The 20,771-nt window shown below is 36.5% G+C and overlaps 1 protein-coding gene across 1 annotated transcript; it reads right to left on the bottom strand.

The window, feature by feature from the left end:
• Positions 1-8,940: 8,940 nt before the first annotated feature.
• Positions 8,941-19,844, bottom strand: LOC146138326 (nuclear migration protein nudC-like). Its single transcript, XM_083393384.1, has 8 exons — positions 19,716-19,844; positions 17,486-17,563; positions 17,313-17,405; positions 17,057-17,173; positions 16,701-16,892; positions 11,696-11,890; positions 10,432-10,634; positions 8,941-9,951 (listed from the first exon to the last, which is right to left on the bottom strand). The coding sequence occupies exons 1-8, from the start codon at positions 19,785-19,787 to the stop codon at positions 9,900-9,902; spliced, it is 1,002 nt and encodes a 333-aa protein (XP_083249510.1). The 5' UTR covers positions 19,788-19,844; the 3' UTR covers positions 8,941-9,899.
• Positions 19,845-20,771: the final 927 nt, after the last annotated feature.

Genomic DNA, 20,771 nt, shown 5'->3' with positions numbered 1-20,771 from the left:
TACATAGGTTAACTGAAATAAGCATAAAAATCACGCGCCACATTTCATAACATTCCATAAAGTGGCACTTGTTTTTAATCACGACTCAAAAAGAAATGTTTTCCACCACCAGCAATGTCACTAAGTATAGGGTAAGTACTGCGAGGTCTAAAAGTCTTTCATGCAGACTCGCGTGCAGGTTTTACTGTACTCATGCGTATAGATAAAATACTCAATCGACGTTCCTTAACAAAATGCACAGCTCATTTGAAGAATTGAAAATCTAATACAAAATTTTATGAACGCTAGTCTACTGACATCAAGTTTTGATGTTTCCTTATGCAAAGAAAGAATTCAATAAAACGGTTCTTTTGAATGTCGTTGGCTTAGAATGAAAATAGCGGGTTGTACAGTGCTTTATAAAAGGCCAAACCACATACAAATCCATGAAGCATAGCCTACACACTACAGATATCTTTGTGCTTGGAAGGACAGAGTTATTTGTTAAGTTCGACCGTTTGCCACAGGGGACTAGCTGTTTTGTAGCCAACCAGGCGTAGTTGATTTGCGACATGTGGGCCGACTCGTGCCGCAAAACTAGGTCTTGAGTGTAGGATTACAATAGAGCACATGTGGAAACACGGATTTCCCGTATCAAGCGTTATAACTGGTATTTTAATGACTATATCGTAACAGAAGTAAAACTGAATGCGAAACTCAAAACTACTCTGACTAAACGCATGGGCCCAAAAGAATAACACGTATGCTCGGTATTTTGAACCACATATTTGAATATATTATAATAGGCTAAGCATCGGTCATATTTCAAGCACATAAGCATCGGTCATATTTCAAGCCATTCATCAACGAAATTACGTTAGTACGGACGGTTAGGAAATTTATTGGACCCTGTCTAGTTTTTTGATCAATATTTTAACTCTTTGGAAAAACTACTTGGAATTGTGCGCATTTAAATCAAAGCTTATTCGCTTTATAGTAATTCAATATGGTTTTAAGTCAGTGCTTTGTCTTACATTATGAATATTAGCGACTTCTTGAATTTACATTTGTGCTTTCCCAAAGTATTTTTAATAAATCATTTCTATATCAAGTAGTTTTCCACACTACTAAAGTAAAAACTCGATTGATTTTGTTAAAGAAATTACAAGTCTTCAAATACAAGAAGATGAAAGCATGGTCTTGTTTGACGTTGTCTCCCTGTTCACCAAAGTTCCTGCTCACCTGGCTATACAAGTAGCTAAAGCACGTCTTAACCAAGACAACACACATTTGAAAACAGGACTAAGTTTAATATTAATGATATATTAGAAGGATTGACAACATGTTTAAAATGGGAACACACAAAAGACCTAAAAAGCAAAAATACCTAAAGCAGAATAATCTATAACACCATAGTATTAAGACCAACAACATAATACAGCCAAATACTCAGTAATATCCCGTACAGCATAACATCAAAATCGTCTAAATAAGACCTAAATCTGTCAGAATAAGGTCTAAATTCATCAGAATAAGGCCTAAATTCATCGGAATAAAGCCTAAATTCGTCGGAATTAGTCCTAAATTCATCGGAATAAGGCCTAAATTCATCGGAATAAAGCCTAAATTCGTCGGAATTAGTCCTAAATTCATCGGAATAAGACCTAAATTCATCGGAATAAGTCCTAAATTCATCGGAAGAAGACCTAAATGGCCATAATAACGCCAGAACCTGTGGATAAAGGGTATGGGACGATCGGGGGCCATCTGTCTGGCATCGGACGTTTTGGTGCCAAGGTTTGGACGCCATAGTCTGACCGGCGCCGTCAGGGCGTCGCTGTTTTGGCAACGGATTTTTGGTCCTGTTTGGGGTTATTGGTGGGTAATGGGTGGGGTTAGAAAATGGGTTAGTGTTGAAATTATTAGGGGAGTTAGTGATGTACTTAGGGGTGGGGTTTGGGGTTAGTTAAAGTGTTGTTTAGGCCTGATTCTGACCATTTAGGTCTTATTCCGACGGATTTATGACTTATTCCGATTTAGACGGTAGCAATATCATTAGGTATTAGTCCTATTTTGGCCTTATTCCGAATTGTGCTTTATTCTGACGTTGGTGTTGTTCTTATCTCGGTCTTATGGCTGGAGTCCGTTTAAAATGAACACACCTTAAATTCAAAGGTAAACATTACAAACAGATATTGGAACAGCCAGGGGATCACCGGTTTCAGTAACTATGGCAAACTTGGTTATGGAGGACATCGAGCAACGCGCCATGAATTCATTCCATACTCCACCGCGAATTTGACGAAAATACGTGGATGACACGTATGTTATAATAAAAAACAACCTGATACAGCAGTTCCTAGACTACTTAAACAGCTTGGAACCAAATATAAAATTCACAATGGAAACAGAGAACAAATGCTCTATGTCATTTCTGGAGTTATTAATCACTCAGACCGGTCAGGTAAACTATCTTCCAAGGTAGGTATTTAGAAAAGTAACACATTCAGATCGCTACTTGAATTTCAGATCGGACCACCCTCTATAGCAGTGGTTCTCAACCGCCGGTCCGCGTCAACTTTCCTGCCGGTCCGCCAAATATATTACAATCGTAAATCTCAACTACAAAATGCAAGATACTGAAGGCTTGTCCATCAAATTTAGAACTTCGCCAGAGTCGTAATTTGCAACATTGTGACGTAACATAAAGGTAATAGTCTACTTTGGACTTTATCGTACGACACAATGCAAGTGTTGTGCCCAACTGTTAAAAGTAGGCTACAGATCGTTTAAATCTTAAATTTTAGGACCAGTTGTATGTGAAAAACTTTAATGAAATCACGTATAACACGTATGACATCGAAGAGACAGCAGCAAATTGCACATTGAATTTAAGTTTCCATTATTTGCTTTTAAGTTGCATACTTTTGTCATATTTACATTTTGGGTTGATTTTGATATTTGAAGGTCTACCGGTCCGCAAAATTTGTTTTGAAATTGTACCGGTCCGTAAGACAAAAAAGGTTAAGAACCACTGCTCTACAGCACCAACGCTCGGTTGTGAACACCCTGCTACACCGAGCTTCAAAACTTGTACTAACAATAAGGACGAAGTTAACGAAATTAAACATGTTTAAAAGGCCATGAGAATAAACGGATACCTCGACTGGCTGTTCAAACCCCAAACCAAATATAACCATTTAACAGCTAAACCAGAACCTAAAGGTCTATTCCTTACATTCCAGGTCTGGGAGAAAAACTAAAACGTATTTTGAAAAGCCACGACATTTCTACAGCTTTCAAAACGGCCAGAGAAAAATTGGAAACATTTTACCTTCACCAAAAGATCCAGTTAAACCAAAAAAGCGTCAAGGGGCTGTTTATGAGATTCCCTGTGGAGGTTGTTCGGTAACATACATAGGGGAAACTAAACGTTCATTTCACACCAGTAAACTTGAACATATACGTGATGTCCTCCATGAAAGGGCATCCCGGTCAGCTCTGGCAGAGAATGCGGTTGAACTTCGACACGGAATTGATTGGGATAATTGTAAAATTCTAGACTGGGAACCGCACTATTACAAAAGACGGTTCATTGAATCATTCCGGATTGACAAATGTCCTAACACCATGAACAAAAAGGATTCGTGGTATCCGGCTATTTACTCGTCGTTGTAGCTAACGCCATGGCCCAAAGTAGGTAAACGCTAGTTGTCCGACGGCGCAGTTCTGCACCGGATGACTTCGTCGCGTCACAGCTTATCGCATACTTCAGCGACGTCTAGATTCATTAATTTTATTCTGTAGTCTTTTTATGCTATACTTTTAGTATTCAAGATGGCTAACGCATTATCGTTTTAATTATTAACCCTGATGAGGTGAGCTAATATCTGCTGCCGAAACGTCGGTTTATACTTCGTTTACACCAGAAGAGCGACTTCTATTCATTGATATGTTGCCTGGTGGAGTTAACTCTATTTTTAGGTAACATTTTACGTCGCATTTATTCTACTACAATAATAGAAGTTCATAAGTATTTATTTATGTAGGCTTAAATTTGCAGCAATTTTATTTTCAGTTGTGGGTTTAATCTTTGTATATTGAAGTAAAACAAAAGATATATTTTTATGACCAAAAACAGAAATTATGACTATTTGTGCCTTTCTTCAATAAAAGCGCAACTTAACTCATTTTTCCACCATTGACAGATTTAGAACCTATAGTACCACAACAAATATGACATTTTACTGGTTCTACACAGCACTAATAAACTGCAGTCTGGTAACACGTTTGTTTGGTCAAACACACCTTTATTAAAATGCAGTCTGTCAACAACGTATAACAATACAAGCAGTCTATAGTAAACTGAAGTCCGTCAACAAGCTATAAGGTTTGAAAAGTGCGAATCCTGGTTCATGATTTTGAGCATTTGATGTTCGCGACTCATTTAAAACCTCGTCAAGTCAAAACGACCCAGTCAAGTTATTTTCGACAACCTTTGTACTTTGCAGTCTTGTCAGGTCACAAGCAAACGTTTAACGCTTTACAAGTCTTGTGACAGGCAATAGGTACCTACAGTAACGCAACTGCACTTTTGCCTGTATAAAATGTATACTGCAAACTGCATACTGCTACTGCATAGCTTAGTCATGTAGCGTTGTAGACGCTTGGGCAAAATCAATGTTTCGCTATGTCAGGAAACAACTGTAAAATGGTCGAAACATGACAAAATGCATGGCATGTCTGAACACCCCTTTCTACGTAGCTAGGCTTTGGACAACCACATTGCCTTAGACGCCTTACATGGGCGACTAATGTTAATATACAGCATAATATAAACAATAAAACAGGGTTTTGACATCGGGTTTAAAGCTAGTTCCAACTAGGATTCATGAGCTATAACTACCTTTTTATTTAGATTGTAAAAAGTATACAAACACTTACAAAACGAGAACGTAAGTCCTCAAAAATAAAAATTAACGTTTTTATACTTTTAACTATCAATTAAACAATTCAAGCTTTTTCTCCGTTAAAAATAAACCACTTAAACCAGTTACATAGGTTAACTGAAATAAGCATAAAAATCACGCGCCATATTTCATCACATTCCATAAAGTGGCACTTGTTTTTAATCACTACTTTTAAAAAAGAAATGCTTTCCACGACCAGCAATGTCACTAAGTATAGGGTAAGTACTGCGAGGTCTAAAGTACTTCGTCTTTCATGCAGACTCGAGTGCAGGCTTTACTGTACTCATGCGTTTGGGTAAAATACCCAATCGACGTTCCTTAACAAAATGCACAGCTCATTTGAAGAATTGAAAATCTAATACAAAATTTAATGAACGCTAGTCTCTATTGACATCAAGTTTTAATGTTTCTTTAGGTAAAGAAAGAATACAATAAAACGGTTGTTTTGAATGTCGTCGGCTAAGAATGAAAATAGCGGGTTGTACAGTGCTTTATAAAAGGCCAAACCACATACAAATCCATGAAGCATAGCCTACGCACTACAGATATCTTTGTGCTTGGAAGGACACAGTTATTTGTTAAGTTCGACTGTTTGCCACAGGGGACTAGCTGTTTTGTAGACGACCAGGCGTCGTTGATTTGCGACATGTGGGCCGACTCGTGCCGCAAAACTAGGTCTTGAGTGTAGGATTACGATTGAGCACATGTGGAAACACGGATTTCCCGTATCAAGCGTTATAAACTGGTATTTTAATTACTATATCGTAATAGAAGTAAAACTGAATGCGAAACTCAAAACTCCCCTGACTAAACGCATGGACCTGAAAGAATAACACGTATACTGTGTGCTCGGTATTTTGAACCACATATTTGAATACATATAGGATAAGCATCGGTCATATTTTAAGCACATAAGCATCGGTCATATGTCAAGCCTTTCATCAACGAAATTACGTTAGTTCTGACGGGTGGAAAATTTATTGGACCCTGTCTAGTTTTTTGATCAATAACTCTTTGGAAAAACTATATTGAAATAGTGCGCATTTAAATCAAACCTTATTTACTTTATTATTTAATATGGTTTAAAGTCAGTGCTTTGTCCTACATTCTGAACATTATGGACTTCCTAAAGTTACATTCGTGCTCACTTTAATAGATTAACATAACATACAACTGAGCTTTCCCAAAGCATTTTTAATAATACCGGTATATCATTTCTATGTTTGGTAGTTGGTTTTCTGCAATGATTTGTTTTTAGTTTGTTTTCTGCCGTACATTAATGTGTTACCACCCGATCCGTTAGAAATCAGTGCATTTCTAAGCAAAAAGGTCTACGACAATCAGGGCATCCAATGGCAGAAAAGTCTAGACTTTTAGACCTTGAGGTCCTGGCAATGCACTGATTTGGACCTTTAGGTAAACTCCCGGCGAAGATAAATTAAAAAGATTCATTAAAAGTTCAGAAAAGATAACAAAAAATATGAGATAGGATTAATAACACTTGACCCACCTAAACCCTAACGCTAACCCGAATCCTAACCCAAATAATGTGCGTTATTTCAATAATTCTTTAAATGCTGGGGAAAAAAGCCCAAACTCGGATGGTTTCTCGTCCATTGTATTTAAGATTTTTACGTCACAAATTGAGGTATTGGGGCCTGAAGCGTTATAAGTATTAAATCATCGCACATTATTTGGGTTAGGGCGCTGGTTAGCGTTTGGGTTTGGTTGGGTCAAGTATTGTTAAACTTAATCTTCTTATGCATATTTGTTAATGCAAATTAGTGCATTGTCCATGACCTCAAAGTCTAAAAGTCGGACTTTTTGATCCTTTGAATGCACTGATTGTCGTAGACCTTTTTGCTTAGAACTGCACTGATTTCTGACGGATGGGGTGGTGTTACTTTGGTTTGTAGATTCTAAAAGTAGCAGTTCATGCTAGCCTCGTTAAGCTGCTATGGTGTAGGCCTATGGCTATAATTAACCATCATGCTAATTAAACCAACCTTTTCGGAAAGAATTGAATTCTCCATTATATGCCGGAAGTGATTGGGCTCACCCTAATGACGAGTGAACTCGTAGGCTACAGTGGGCTGCAACACACAGTCATTATTTAACCAGACAAAACTCAATATTTAATTTTTTAACATAATTTTCATGTTATAGCTTGCAATTCACAAAGTTAAATAACACCCCGTGCGTTTACATATCACATTTTAAGAAACGCTGCGGTTAACAGAATTTCTTAATTTAGTTTGACTGGCGCATAACATAATGTTTTTTACGATATGACATATGTATTCAAAGTAAAATTTTAGTATATAGATTCAAAGTAAAAATTTAGTTAAATGGTAGCATTTTATGTTATGTTCCAGCAAGTATTTGTGAAAACTCACATCGCCTTTTGCAAACAAGTGATCGACTTTGAAATGTTAAATAGACTGAATTTAGTTTCGCATGTCTGATGGGTAAGTCCGATTCAGTTATCTCTCTTGCCTGTTTCTGTATCGCGCTAACGAACAAGTATACTATCTATCACAGGGGTGGGCAAATGTATTCAATGGTAGAGCCTCAAAATTATTTCAATACAAAAACGGTAAACAATGCAAGGCCAGCCGCAATAATAACAGAATTGTGATATAACAAAACGATAGTAATCAACACAATAATAATAACGGTAATAGCAAAATAACACGCACAATATTTAATAAAATCAGTCTTTTGTTAACTAACTCTTCAAACTATATGTCTAGTGTTACGTCATAAACGAAACGCTGGCCTAAATGAGGAAAAAGAGAGAAATGTTTATAAACGGTACTCACGGTAACCTCTACATTTTTTTGACATTACGATTCAACTAGAAGAGCCACAAAAAACATACCGGCGAGCCGCAATTTGCCCACCCCTGATCTATCAGTATGCCACAGAAATATAACACAACAAAACTGCTGTACACTACTAGGCCTACTAGTCTGCTTTTCAAAAGAGAACATTACCTCAACTTCGTCTCAAATTTCCTTGTTAAGAAAAGCCAACCCTACACCGGATGCCAGGCTCTGCACAATAGGAAATTCTGGCATTGCGGCCTGCGAGTGCTACTAGCCATTGGGGACATTTTTTGCACGTGCAGTTTAAAACGCGCGCATGTGTATCTAGAATCTAGATGTGCACATAACACAATACGCACTTTCAAATATGCTCACATTTTCCAAGATATGCAACATAGGCCTACGGCTAAAAAGATTCTTTTAACCTGGCCAAACCACACTACCAAGCCAAATGAAGTCAAGCGAAAAATAAGCGATTTATGAGTTTTTGTCGTTCAAATAGACAACATACAACTTTGAAGTAGGGCATGCCCGACACCAGCGCTTTGGGTTCAAAAATAGACAATTAAAATTTTACTTTTTTATTACTAAATAATCTGCAAAAATCCGACAATTCGCGGCCCCTCGATCTGGCCCCAGTGAATTGCACGATTGAACGTGGTAGTTTAATAAATCAACCCACTAATCTAACTAAGCAGGTCATCGATCTTCCAAACTATCCCAACTTCAATTCAATTTTCTACCATATTGTAGCCCAGTTGTCGGCAACCGCCGGTCCGCAAGGAGTTCGTGACCGGTCCGTATCAAGGTTGTCAAATTAAAGTTTTAATTGAAACTCAAACCGTACGTAAACTGGTCTTTTTGTGTCGGTGTATGCACGTATTGGGTTGCAGCGATAATTGCCCGTCCGTCTGGTTTGAAAGTTTGGATAAAGGCGGTCGCACCAAAGTGCGATTCAAATAATTTTTGTCATCCACAGAGGAATGCTTGCTTACCGAAAATTGTTACTGGACCTTCATATTGCATTCGATCATATATTTACAATTATCAACCTCATCAAAGTACATGCACTTAACACCAGGCTGTGGCTATGTGAGAACATAGATGCATAGCAAAAATGCCTTATGTTGCACATAGAAGTAAGGCGTCTCTCCTGGGGAAATCATGGAACAGAGTGTTTGGATTGCGTGAATCACTGCACATTCAGATATTGCTAATAAATTTATTGATTCAAAATGGTTTCTAAAACTTGCCTTCGTGTGTGATATATTTAATCTCCTCAATGAACTAAATATTTTGCTTCTGGAAAAATTGACAACTGTATTGAGATTGTCAGATAAATTGGTTGCATTCAAGACAAACTTAAAATATTGGAGAAACGCGTAAACAACCTGGGTCCGGCTCCTATGAGAAAAAATATATTTAGTTTTTAGGCACTTCATTATCACATTTTTGCTGCTGCTGTTACACAAATGCAAACGGTAATTTTTAGCTTAATGCGATTATTTAGCTGTGATTTTAATATTTCTAATTACAGTATTTTATGTGCTCAACCCACCTAGTCCGCTTCACAAAGGTAAATGTTTATGCAACCTGAAACCAAAAAGACGCATTTTTTGTATTTATGAAGGTATAGCTACTTTTTTAATAGTTTTTATTTTAATAGGGAATTAATATGCCCCGCACTAATGCTCGACGAGAATTTATACACAAAGTCTGTTATACTTTAATTACATTTAAGGTAGTGTGACTTAGAATTGTTTTATTAAATGTTATGCCCTAAATAAAAATCCTGCCTTCCGAGAGCCTCAATATAACCCTAAAAACCACAACACAACCTAGTTCGCGGGTTCGTTTGGTCGTATTTAAAATGCTAGAAACGAATAAGAAAATAAACAATTGTACAGATTACGAGTGACTAATTGAAAAACAGGCAACTAACTTGACTTAAAAGACTTGAAAATAAATGCAACCGAATAGTGTTTTTGTTTTATGCTACGGAGCGTGGCACAGATAGGCTTGGGACTTTTTGATCTATTGTAAGTTGGAATAGTCTTTCCAGGTGAAGTTTTTAAAATAGTAATCGTGGCGGTAGTGACGAAGTATTGTGCTTGTAGCTCGATCAACTGAACTTCGCTTTGGAGAAATCCATTTCCGGATGTTGCGCCATGAACCTTTGAAGAAAAAGTTGCGTAAATGTTTAAAGGGGTGGTAATATTAGAAAACAAACATAAAAACTTAATTAAATAATATAAACTAAATAAGAGAATTTATAAAAGTTGGGGCAGAGCAATATATTTTTGGCGCCGCAAATAGACCTACAAGCTTTACATATATTCCATGTTAAAAGATAAAAAAGCACAATTATAATAGAGTAGCACATTACTTTACTAAAAGCGTACATTAGCAGACAACAAGAGATGCTCTGTTATCACTGTCAAATCTCAAGGGTTAAAATAACCAGTATGGCAGAATGCTGGCGACTATGTCGACCGAACAATGAGCCAGAAAACTATAGAAGTTGGGGCAAAAAACAAATTAATCAAAAAAAAAATTCTTTAAAAGTTAAGAAATGTAGGCGGTTTTTTAGAAAAATTTAAATGGGGTGAATATTGGAACGCATTAAAATAGAAACGAAGTGCAGTAGGACTTACTTCTGCATCATGTCATTCTTCTTTTGCTCGTCGGAGGTGGGAAGACCCATCTGCTTGCGCTGCTGGTCGTACATCATTTTCTCCACCATTCCACGCGTCTCGCCGTCCAAGTCGGACAGCTTCGAGTTCTCAGGGTTGACCTTCTTGGTGTTGATCTCAGGATCGCCCTTCACCAGGCGCGTCCACCACTCCATCTTGTTGATCTGCCAAAAAGAATTTGGATATCAACGCGGCACAGTCGCGGTTGCTGCACCACAGGGTGACGTTTCCTTTTGAGTAATATGGCAAATTTATTGGTCTATAGCAACAGTTGTGCCGCGAGACCATTCCAGGTGTGCTGCGGTGTAAAAATACGTTTTTAACTGCGCTTTTTTCACCAGTAATGTCTAAATTTAGAACTAATAATACCAAAAACGTACAGTTTAGGCAGGCTTTTGATTGTAGGTACTAATCCTGGTTAACTTACTTTTCTTAAATTTAAAAGTTTTAAAACCTATGTTACCTTTAATCGTAAAAAGTCGTAATTTGGAAATAATTTACAAAATCAACTACCAGGTAATTCGCGCGTCTAAACAACCAACAATGGTTCCCAAGAAAGCGAAACCCCGTAGATACTTGTTTTAGATAGGGTAACCGATATCACCAATGTATTGGGTACTGACCTCTGTCCAATATTGCTGAAAATCCGTTTTTTAGAAATTAAAAATCAGATTTGTGCGAAACGAAAAAACCCGGAAGTTCTGTACAAAAGGGAATGTTTCCTAAATTTTCGAACTACGGTGTTTGTTACGTTCTAGTTATCAACGATGCTAACATGGACAAGATTTTAACTCGCCCTTATACACATTTCCTAGCCTTTAAATAAAAAAACGGCTGATTTCAAGTTTACAACCAACAAAACTCGTATCCAGTTTTAACAACAGTAATTGTCACGTTGCCCTCCAGTTCCATACGACTTAACTATACCTTTTCAGCATCGAATAAGTTCATGGCCATAAGATCTGCGTTTTTAACGCCGCCAACCAAACTACAGGGTGGGCCAAAAGTAGGCTTACAGGTATTCCACAGGATTGGCTTGAAAGAAGAGGTAGCATTGAATGGCCACCACGCTCACCTGACCTGACACCAATGAATTTCTTTTTTTTGAGGGTGTTGTATAGAACAAGGGGTATGAGAAGAACCCCAAAACAATAAATTTACTTTTAGACACAAATCCTACTTTTAAACTGTAAGCCTACTTTTGGCCCTGTATCCGTGAACAAACCTTCTCCAAATTTAACACCAGGGCCTTCTTGTCGTCAATGGTCCAGTACGTCTCTTCCGTTTTCACTTCGTTGAACATTTCGTCGTCGATGATTGGCTGGCGTCCCTTCAGGCCCAACTTGAGTCGCTTGCGTTGCACGTCACATATGACGTCACGGCCGCGCACGGGAAAATCGACGTTGAAGGGAACGCGAAGCTGCAAAGCCTCATCGATTATTGTTTATCAGGCAACAACCTCTGGAATGACTTTATTATGTTTTATTGGACAAAATGATATCTAATTTACAATCGAGGTTTAATAAACGCCAAGATGTGTGACCCATAATAGAGCAACATCAATAAGACAACGAAAGCCGGAGTAAAATTGATCACCGAAAACTAGGCCATGTAAATCACTATCAGTCTCTTAGTTTTACTAAATTTGGGCACATATAATAATTACAGGTCGATAAGTTAATAACATTTGGCGCTAGGGCCATTCCGTGTCAATTCACACAGTCAAGAAATTCAACCTCTCCGATTTTCCTTAAATTTTACACACCTTTTCACTATCCTATATAATGAACACCTGCAAAATTTGAGCGTAATTTGCTGAGAAATGCCAGAGTTATGAAGCTTTTAGTTTGGGGGGGTCTGCCGAGGGGGCGCAATTTTTCCATTTTGGACCATGTTTGACGCCTTATTACTGCTAAACTAAATAAAGTAACAACCCAATATTTTTACACGTGATAGTACTTCTACCAAATATTTAAAAAAAAACATAGTTTACATCAGGGTGGTCCAAGGTTGACAGCATCGCGGGCCACAATATTTCTTTGATATACTTGGTGGGCCACATAAAGTAGGCTGTATATGCGACATGCGTGCTAGGAGCGATCAACGATTTTCGTAAGGCATGAAATGTTTAAAGATGACGACAAAAAGCATCGTCAAAAAGTAATGTGATAATAAGACTGATGGCAAAATGGTGCGCGCGAAGCGCAAAAAATGCGTATTTGACAAAACAGAATACTGCATTTATAAGCGTAGAATGTTTTTTAACTAGATATATTTGGCTAGAAATGTACGATGGAAAGGTCCAGGGCGTTAACCTTTAGTCACAGTAAAATCCTGTAAAACAATACTTTCCCGAAGCGCTATATATTTCATCGTTCATTTACCTTGAAGTGGCAAAAATAGTAATTATATAGGGTTGTACTTTTTATGTTATGTTTACTGGTCCATTAAAAAGACGTAAAACAAAACGCAAATGTAACCTACAAGTTCGCAAAACAGCCATTTTGGAAAGTTCCATATAGGACGTACTGCGACTTTCAAACCGGTCTAACACATACCAAAATTAGGCGTTCTTGGCACCCCTGGATTAAACCTTGATGGTCGATAGTAAACCGATTAATTTATTTAATAATGTAACTAGGCCTATAATCAAACAGTTGCAATATGCTTGCCGATGATCGTTGGTCAGTTATATTTCTTTGATTAAACCCTTAACTTTACATATTACAATAATTCAACAGTGCTTCGCGGGCCACAAAAAATGATGTCGCGGGCCACGGGTTTGGACCACCCTGGTTTACATTGTCACTCTAATAGGTCAAAGGTCATAGACATCCAAAGTTGTTCTTTCCCAGCACTCGGCTGAAATTTTCCCTAATTTTGAAATTTCGTCAAGACCCCATTTTTAATTGCAATTGGCTAAAAATGAGTTGAAATGTTGTTTATAGGATTCTCTCTGAACTGCGAAAATTTCAGCACAAAATATTAAAGGGGTTGGGAGATATTTATTGTGAAACATGGGTTGAAATGAAAAAAAGCAAAAAGTGGGGTCCTTTTAATATCCCGGTTACCCATGACCCCAGTGAAAATTTGCACAGAAATTGTGTCCACATATTTACTAAGATATGACAAGTCTACCATGCAAAATTAATTCATGGTTCTCAATGTTTTCTGATAGAAATTCTGTGTCAAATTCGGACAAAAACGCGAAAAATTACAAATAAAAAAAAATTAAAATGTATTTGTAATTGTGTTTTTAACTATTGTTACCTCACAAAACACAAGTGTTATACTTGTGACTATAATGTACAACTTGATAACTGGAGTAGTTTTCTATTTTTTGGCCAGATTACTGTATAATTTACAAAAAAGTCATTTCTCGCCATGCACACTGCCCCATTTGTTGTGCTATGTAAAACCTTATTTTCTGTAATGGCAATTAATTTACACCTAGCAGCAAACTATAACTCAATTTTATACAATTAAAAATTGTGAAATAATAACTTATAGATGCTGACATAATTACATTTGGCAAGAGTTTCGCTAAATTAAGCCAATGGGGGTGCGGACCAAAAGTTTGAGAACCCCTACAATAAAGGTGGTCAATTTTTTAGTTTAAATACAATATATTGTTAAATGTTATAAACAGTTAGATGAACACACCAGTTTTTTATCTTTTATAATAAGTTTAAGCAATAGGCTCATGTTAATAGAACAAAATTAACTGAGCATCTGAAAGCCTGGATGACTTTATTAAATCAGTGTGTGACCCCTTTCTTGCTTTGAAGACCCATTGCTTCCTTAGCAATTCATAAAAATATACTTGAAACAACATAAACAGAATTTAGCTGATGGTGAAGTTGTAATATTACTTGATTTCGCGGAGTTGTCCAAGATGACATGTAGGGGTTCCATTTGGACATCACTAAACGTGTTGGGATTGGTGGAACCAAAAAAAGATTTTTTTGCATGTGCCAGTCTTCAAGCAGCAACCAACAACCGAATTTTTACACCACAAGATCTTTTCCAATGGGCACACGATCTCAGTTGTGGGATTTAATATATTTTGCTTTCCTCAAGTAAAATTAAAGACCTCAACACAAAATTTGAATTGGAAAAGTGATATGCATGGTGTAAAACAATAACAGGCAGAAGATCACATTATAGCTTCATTCCACAATCATGTCAGTCTTTAAAAATGCGTTGACTGTCAGATGATATTTCATTTTCCCTTGTAGATGTGAAACAAGGTCAATCACAACTGCCGAAAAATGATACAAATGTAGGCCAATATATGGCTTGCAGATTTCATTCTGATTGGTAAAATTTGGTTGTTCGTTGCTGCTTGAAGACTTACATATGCAGCTAATCTTTTGGTGGTTCCACCAATTCCATTACATGGGCTTTTGCCATGAGAATTAGCAAAGAAATGCCACTCAGTTTCAGTTCCAAGCAAAAATACTTTTTTGTGGGTTTTGTATTGTGAAGCAGCACCATCATTGAAAAATATCTTTTTTTTGGAGAACTAAGTGATCAGATAATAATTGGAATTATTTGGTCAATGAATGCATGCACTGTGCTTGTTAAATGTTCCAAATAATCTGATATTGCAAGCGCAAGCTTTTTGACGTTAAAGCTCCATATTTTTTGTAGTATATTACAAAAGGGTGAAGGGTTGTTGAGTGATAACTATAGGATCCCTACACAGCATCTTGGACAATCAATAAGTAGTTATCAGCAATATCAAGTAATATTACACTTCATCATCAGCTAAATTATGTTTAATTTGTTTCAAGTAACTTGATTGTGATTAACTAATGAAGTGATGAGTCTTCCAAGCGAGAAAGGTGTCACACAATGATTCAATCAAGTCATTTAGGATTTTCAGATGCTCAAGTTCGTTTGATCACTATGAGGATATTGCTTGCACCTTATTATGAAAGGTATAACTCTGATGTCTTCATCTAACTGTTTATAACATTAAACAATATATTGTATTTAAACTAAAAATTTGATAACCTGTATTTAGGGGTTCTCAAACTTTTTGTGCAGCACCTCAATTGGCTTAATTTTTTAAAACTCTTGCGCCTCTAGTTTTGGCAATATAATTGTGTCAGCATCTATATCACAATCAAGTTGTTTATTATTTCACAATTTTGAAAAGCTATAAAAACAAGGTTTTACATAGCACAACAAATGTGGCAGTGTGCATGGCGAGAAATGCATGAATTTTTTTAAATTATACAGTAATATGGCAAATAATACAAAAATATTCCAGTTATTAAGTTGTACACTTGTACATTACAGTTATCAAGTATAACACTTGTGTTTTGTGAGGTAACAATAGTTAAAAACACAATTACAAATTCATTTTAATTTTTTTTTCATTTGTAAATTTTCGCGTTTTTGTCCAAATTGGACACAGAATTTCTATCAGAAAACATTGAGAACCATGAATTAATTTTGCATGGTAGACTTGTCATATCTTAGTAAATATGTGGACAAAATTTCAGTGCAAATTTTCACTGGGGTCATGGGTAACCGGGATATTAAAAGAACCCCACTTTTTGCTTTTTTTCATTTCAACCCATGTTTCACAATAAATATCTCCCAACCCCTTTAATATTTTGTGCTGAAATTTTCGCAGTTCAGAGAGAATCCTATAAACAACATTTCAACCCATTTTTAGCCAATTGCAATTAAAAATGGGGTCTTGACGAAATTTCAAAATTAGGGAAAATTTTAGCCGAGTGCTGGGAAAGGCCAACTTTGGATGTCTATGACCTTTGTAGAGTGACAATGTAAACTATGTTTTGTTTTTAAATATTTGGTAGAAGAACTATCACGTGTAAAAATATTGGGTTGTTACTTTATTCAGTTTAGCAGTAATAAGGTGTCAAACATGGTCCAAAATGGAAAAATTGCGCCCCCTCGGCAGACCCCCCCAAACTAAAAGCTTCATAACTCTGGCATTTCTCAACAAATTACGCTCAAATTATGGAAGGGGTTCATTATATAGTATAGTGAAAAGGTGTGTAAAATTTAAGGAAAATCGGAGAGGTTGAATTTCTTGACTGTGTGAATTGACACGAAATGGCCCGCTAACAGTTATGAACAGATGGCTTAAATACGACATCGTGTACTACTTTTTATTATTGTTACAGACAGTGTAGCATTAAAATTAAAATATATTGTGATTCTTACTTACAGGCGATAAAAGTAAGTCATACCTCAACTTCCTGAAGAGTTTGTGTCCACTGGTAATTGGGCAGGTCAGCTCCATTTCCAGTGTTGGGCTTCATCTTGCCTTTACTGTCCTCATCATCATCACTATCATCTTCAGTTTTCTTGTCGGTTTCTTTCGTCTTCGAGGTAGTTTCGGGAACTTCGGTTTTTGGGGCATCACCGTTGCTCAAAATTGGCTATTAAGGGAACCACAACATATAAGTGAATATGAAAGGGTTAGAAAACTTAGTTTGGTCAAAGCAATTTGCTTATTTAATATACAATAATTTTGCAGGAGCATTTGTTTAAAAAAAGATCAGCCGGTTTTGAAAAAAATCAATGCAAACATGATTTCAAGAACCTTTTGGTCTTTAGCGTTTTGTTCGGCCTCAATCTTTTCGGCTTCTTCTTCTGTAACTTCCATTATTTTACTTGATTCAATCTCTTTTTCACGAGCTTTCTTTTCTTGCTCCTTTTTCTTTAATTTAAGGGTATAAAAATTTAGATTAAAAAACATTATAGTTGACTGTTCAATACAAGAAACTGTACCTTTACACCAAACATAAAAACAAAACTAGATATTTATCGAGGCACCATTTAAAGTTAACATTTAAAACCTTTATGTTGTTTCGTTCAGCAATTTCTTCTTCTTTTTTTGCTTTTGCTTCTGCTGCAAGTTTTAGGTGATGTTTTAGTTTTCTTATCGTCATCTAAACAGTAGCAGAAATACTTATAAATCTTAACACTATTTTGGTAACATTTTAAACCTGTTTAACAAAAATTTACAAACCTTTTCTGCATTTCCTGGTACACCACCAGTAAAAAAGTCTGTTTTCCTTCTCAAAAAACCAAAAAATGTATCAAGAACCTACAAAAGAAAAATTCACAAATATATATTAAAAACATAATTAACAATGAAAGCTCATTTAGGTAACAAGCGCTTTAAAAAACTAAAATGGGTTTACCTAGGAAATATAATCCTATTTTAGCTTAAGTTTAAATCACAACAATTATGGAACTGGTCTAGAATTCTACCAATCTTTATCCAGGGATTTACTTTGTTGACAATATTTGGGTTAGGGTGTGAGTAAGCGTATGGGTGGGTAATTGTATTTATTCTCCCCAATTTTTTTTCCTTGCAATTTCAATTTTGACAACTCTTTTTGTGACTTAAAAAAAAACGGTAGGATTCTAGACCAGTGCCCAATTTATATTGGAGGGGGGTACAACACTGAACTTCAAAGTTTGAAGTACGGTATATATGAAAGAACGAGCAAGTCCCTGAATTTCAAAAAGTTCGGTAAACGGCTATATATAGAATTAGTTTGCAACTAAGAAGTACCTTCTTTTGCACATTATTTAGGTTATGGCCAGGTTGGAAAGTAAGGCCTGTTGCCCACTCTGCCATGATCATAGCGGCACATTTTGTGAAAAATCACCATAAAAACCGATCAGTTGTGAAAAGTTGCCTAAAAGGCTTCCGTTATTGTATAAACTTTATTTCAGCAATGCAAATTTCTACCAATAACCATACTGTCATGCCAATTTGTCAGAACTATCGTTACAGCTGCGCAATTTTAAGCTGCAAATCCCAAAGTTTCCAATCTGGGGTTACGGTCTGTGTTATTGTTTTGGTGAGGGTTGGTTATTAAAATTATTTAACCTACCTAAATTCCAACACTAATCCGCACCCCCACTGTGGAGTACAGCAAATGCACTCGCGATTTTTTCTTAAATGTTGGACCCCGAAAAAATAAATACAAACTGCACCTCAATGATGTAAATCGCTTGTGATGCATACGTTTACAGTAGGTTTCCTTTCCGGGAAATTCCCGGGATTTGCATCGAAATAACGATCCCATTTCCCAGAAATTTTTTTATAATCCAGGTTATTCGGCAACATAGCAAACTTAAAAAAAATTTTCTTTTTTGACTAATATAAAAAAATATTACTAAACCTATTAAAGTCGTTGCACCACGGGAATAAAACCTAATTAAATTTATTTTACCAATAAAAATCCACTGGATACGCGTGTTTTCTAAATAAAAACAAATAAGGGTGCAGCCTTTAATACAAGAAGGTCTTGTTAGATTGCAGAAACAATACTACACCCAGGTTGGAAAGTAAGGCCCCACATTTTACACTCAGCCGCGCATTTCAAGTAAAATCAGGACGTTAAATGCGGCCAGGCGCGAAAAATCGCTCAAACGCGCAAAACTTACATCGCGCTAACGGTTTTCAGTATAGTACTCCATTTTCAGCCGTGCAAATTTTACAAATAAGGTGATAACGCAATTTCAAGCTGCAAATTAGTCTCCCCCACGCAAAATCCAATCTGGTACCACAAAATATAAATGAGCTTAATTCAATGTTAGGAGCTAATATAAAGTAATTTTAAACATCATAATAACGTAATTTTGGGAAACGAAAATTCTGCAGGATTCCTGGGAAATTTCATTTTTTAATCCCGTTTTACGGTAGTGAAAAAATCCGGGGAAAAGAGGAACCCTAGTCTACAGTACAATAAAAAAATCATAAAGTGCACCCGAATGTACTTTTGTGACATTTGTTGCACCTGGTCACCCGGATTTTTTGGCCATGCACCCACCAAAGTTTCGCCACCCATTTACCAAACTTTAAAACTTGCACTACTAACTGGATCGACAGGCAAAGAGCCTATTCCATTTATATTTAAGTCCCATCCCTTAATGTCAATTTAACACGAAACAAAAGTTGGCGCTCTTTTACTTATGTACATGAAAAGTTATGCAAAAAACAAAACAAAATAATACCGAATACCACAACGCATATTGTTTGGGTGGGGTGCGGGTTACCGTTTGGGTGAGGGTGGGTCAAGTAATATTATGTTTATTATTAATAATAACTTGACCCACCCTCAACCAAACGCTAACCCGCACCCAAACAATATGCATCGTGGTATGCGGCATTTGAAGAAAGTTTTTTTTTATTAATTTTCACGTACATAAGTAAAAGAGGGCCCAAAAGTTATCTGACTTACTTCTTCTATGCCACCCTCATGTTGCGTTGCCATATGTAGTAGCATTCCATCCCACTGTTCAGTTTTATCCATTTTCGGGAGTTCTTAAATATTATATTGATAACAAAAACCAGCGCTCGTCTAGAATCCTACCACAACGAACATTATTTGGGTTAGGGTGCCGGTTAGCGTTTGGGTTTGGGTGAGTCCAGTAATAGTGTTAAACAATATTACTTGACCTACCCACACCCAAACACTAACCGACACCCTAACCCACATATTATGCATTGCTTAATAATCATTTCAACGTTGTGGTAGGATTCTAGACCAGCGCCCAAAAACCTAATAAAATGCTGTAGTAAAAATGCCTGTATGGATTTTGGCCACTTTGATTAGTCTGATGCTAGACAGTTATAATCTCTCACTCGAGTTGTAACTATTTAACTAAGGATATGCATCTAAAATGAAAACCAAGTAAGGAAATATAACTTGGAGTTTAAACGGACTTGGATATTGCAAAGCAGTTGTCTTGTTCCTGTGAAGTTCACTTCATTTTTTTCAAGAGAAGGCCCTCTGATAGCTTTAAGGATAAAACTTTGAATTAAATTTTTGAATATAACTGGAAAATACGTCAGATTTGAGCAGATAATAAAAACAACTAACAAATATTTAAATTTTCAAACATGGCGAACTTTCGAGCAATTAGGGAAAATACCCTAAATATTACCACAATCTTTATTTATGCAACTAAACAAGGGGTGTCCAACGCTGCACGCGTGCCAAATGTGGCACGCAGGCCCTCTAAAAAATTGTAAATTTGTTATTTAGCGAATTGTTTAAAACTACTAAATTTGTTATACTGCCGATTGTCAATGCTAATACACAATAATAAAAATCTATAAAAACGCTGTAGTAAGACCAATGGGCAACGACATAATACAGCCAAATACGCAGTAATATCCAGTACAACATAACATCAAAATCGGAATAAGGCCTAAATTCATCGAAATAAGGCCTAAATTCACGTAAATGGGCCACAAAAGAAAAAAGGAGTTAGTGATTAGTGATTTACTTAGG

This window comes from Ascidiella aspersa, chromosome 7, assembly GCF_963924565.1.
Source record: "Ascidiella aspersa chromosome 7, kaAscAspe10.2, whole genome shotgun sequence".
NCBI lineage: Eukaryota > Metazoa > Chordata > Ascidiacea > Phlebobranchia > Ascidiidae > Ascidiella > Ascidiella aspersa.
The sequence above is the reverse complement of the archived record's forward strand: the minus strand, read 5'-3'. Positions and strand labels throughout refer to the sequence as shown.

Coding starts and splice junctions, on each gene's coding strand:
- LOC146138326 (XM_083393384.1), bottom strand. CDS start 19,787: ATGGATAAAACTGAACAGTGGGATGGAATGCTACTACATATGGCAACG. Junction 16,893..17,056: donor AAAACGCTAAAGACCAAAAG/GTTCTTGAAATC, acceptor TTCCCTTAATAG/CCAATTTTGAGCAACGGTGA. Junction 9,952..10,431: donor AAGAATGACATGATGCAGAA/GTAAGTCCTACT, acceptor TTTTCTTCAAAG/GTTCATGGCGCAACATCCGG.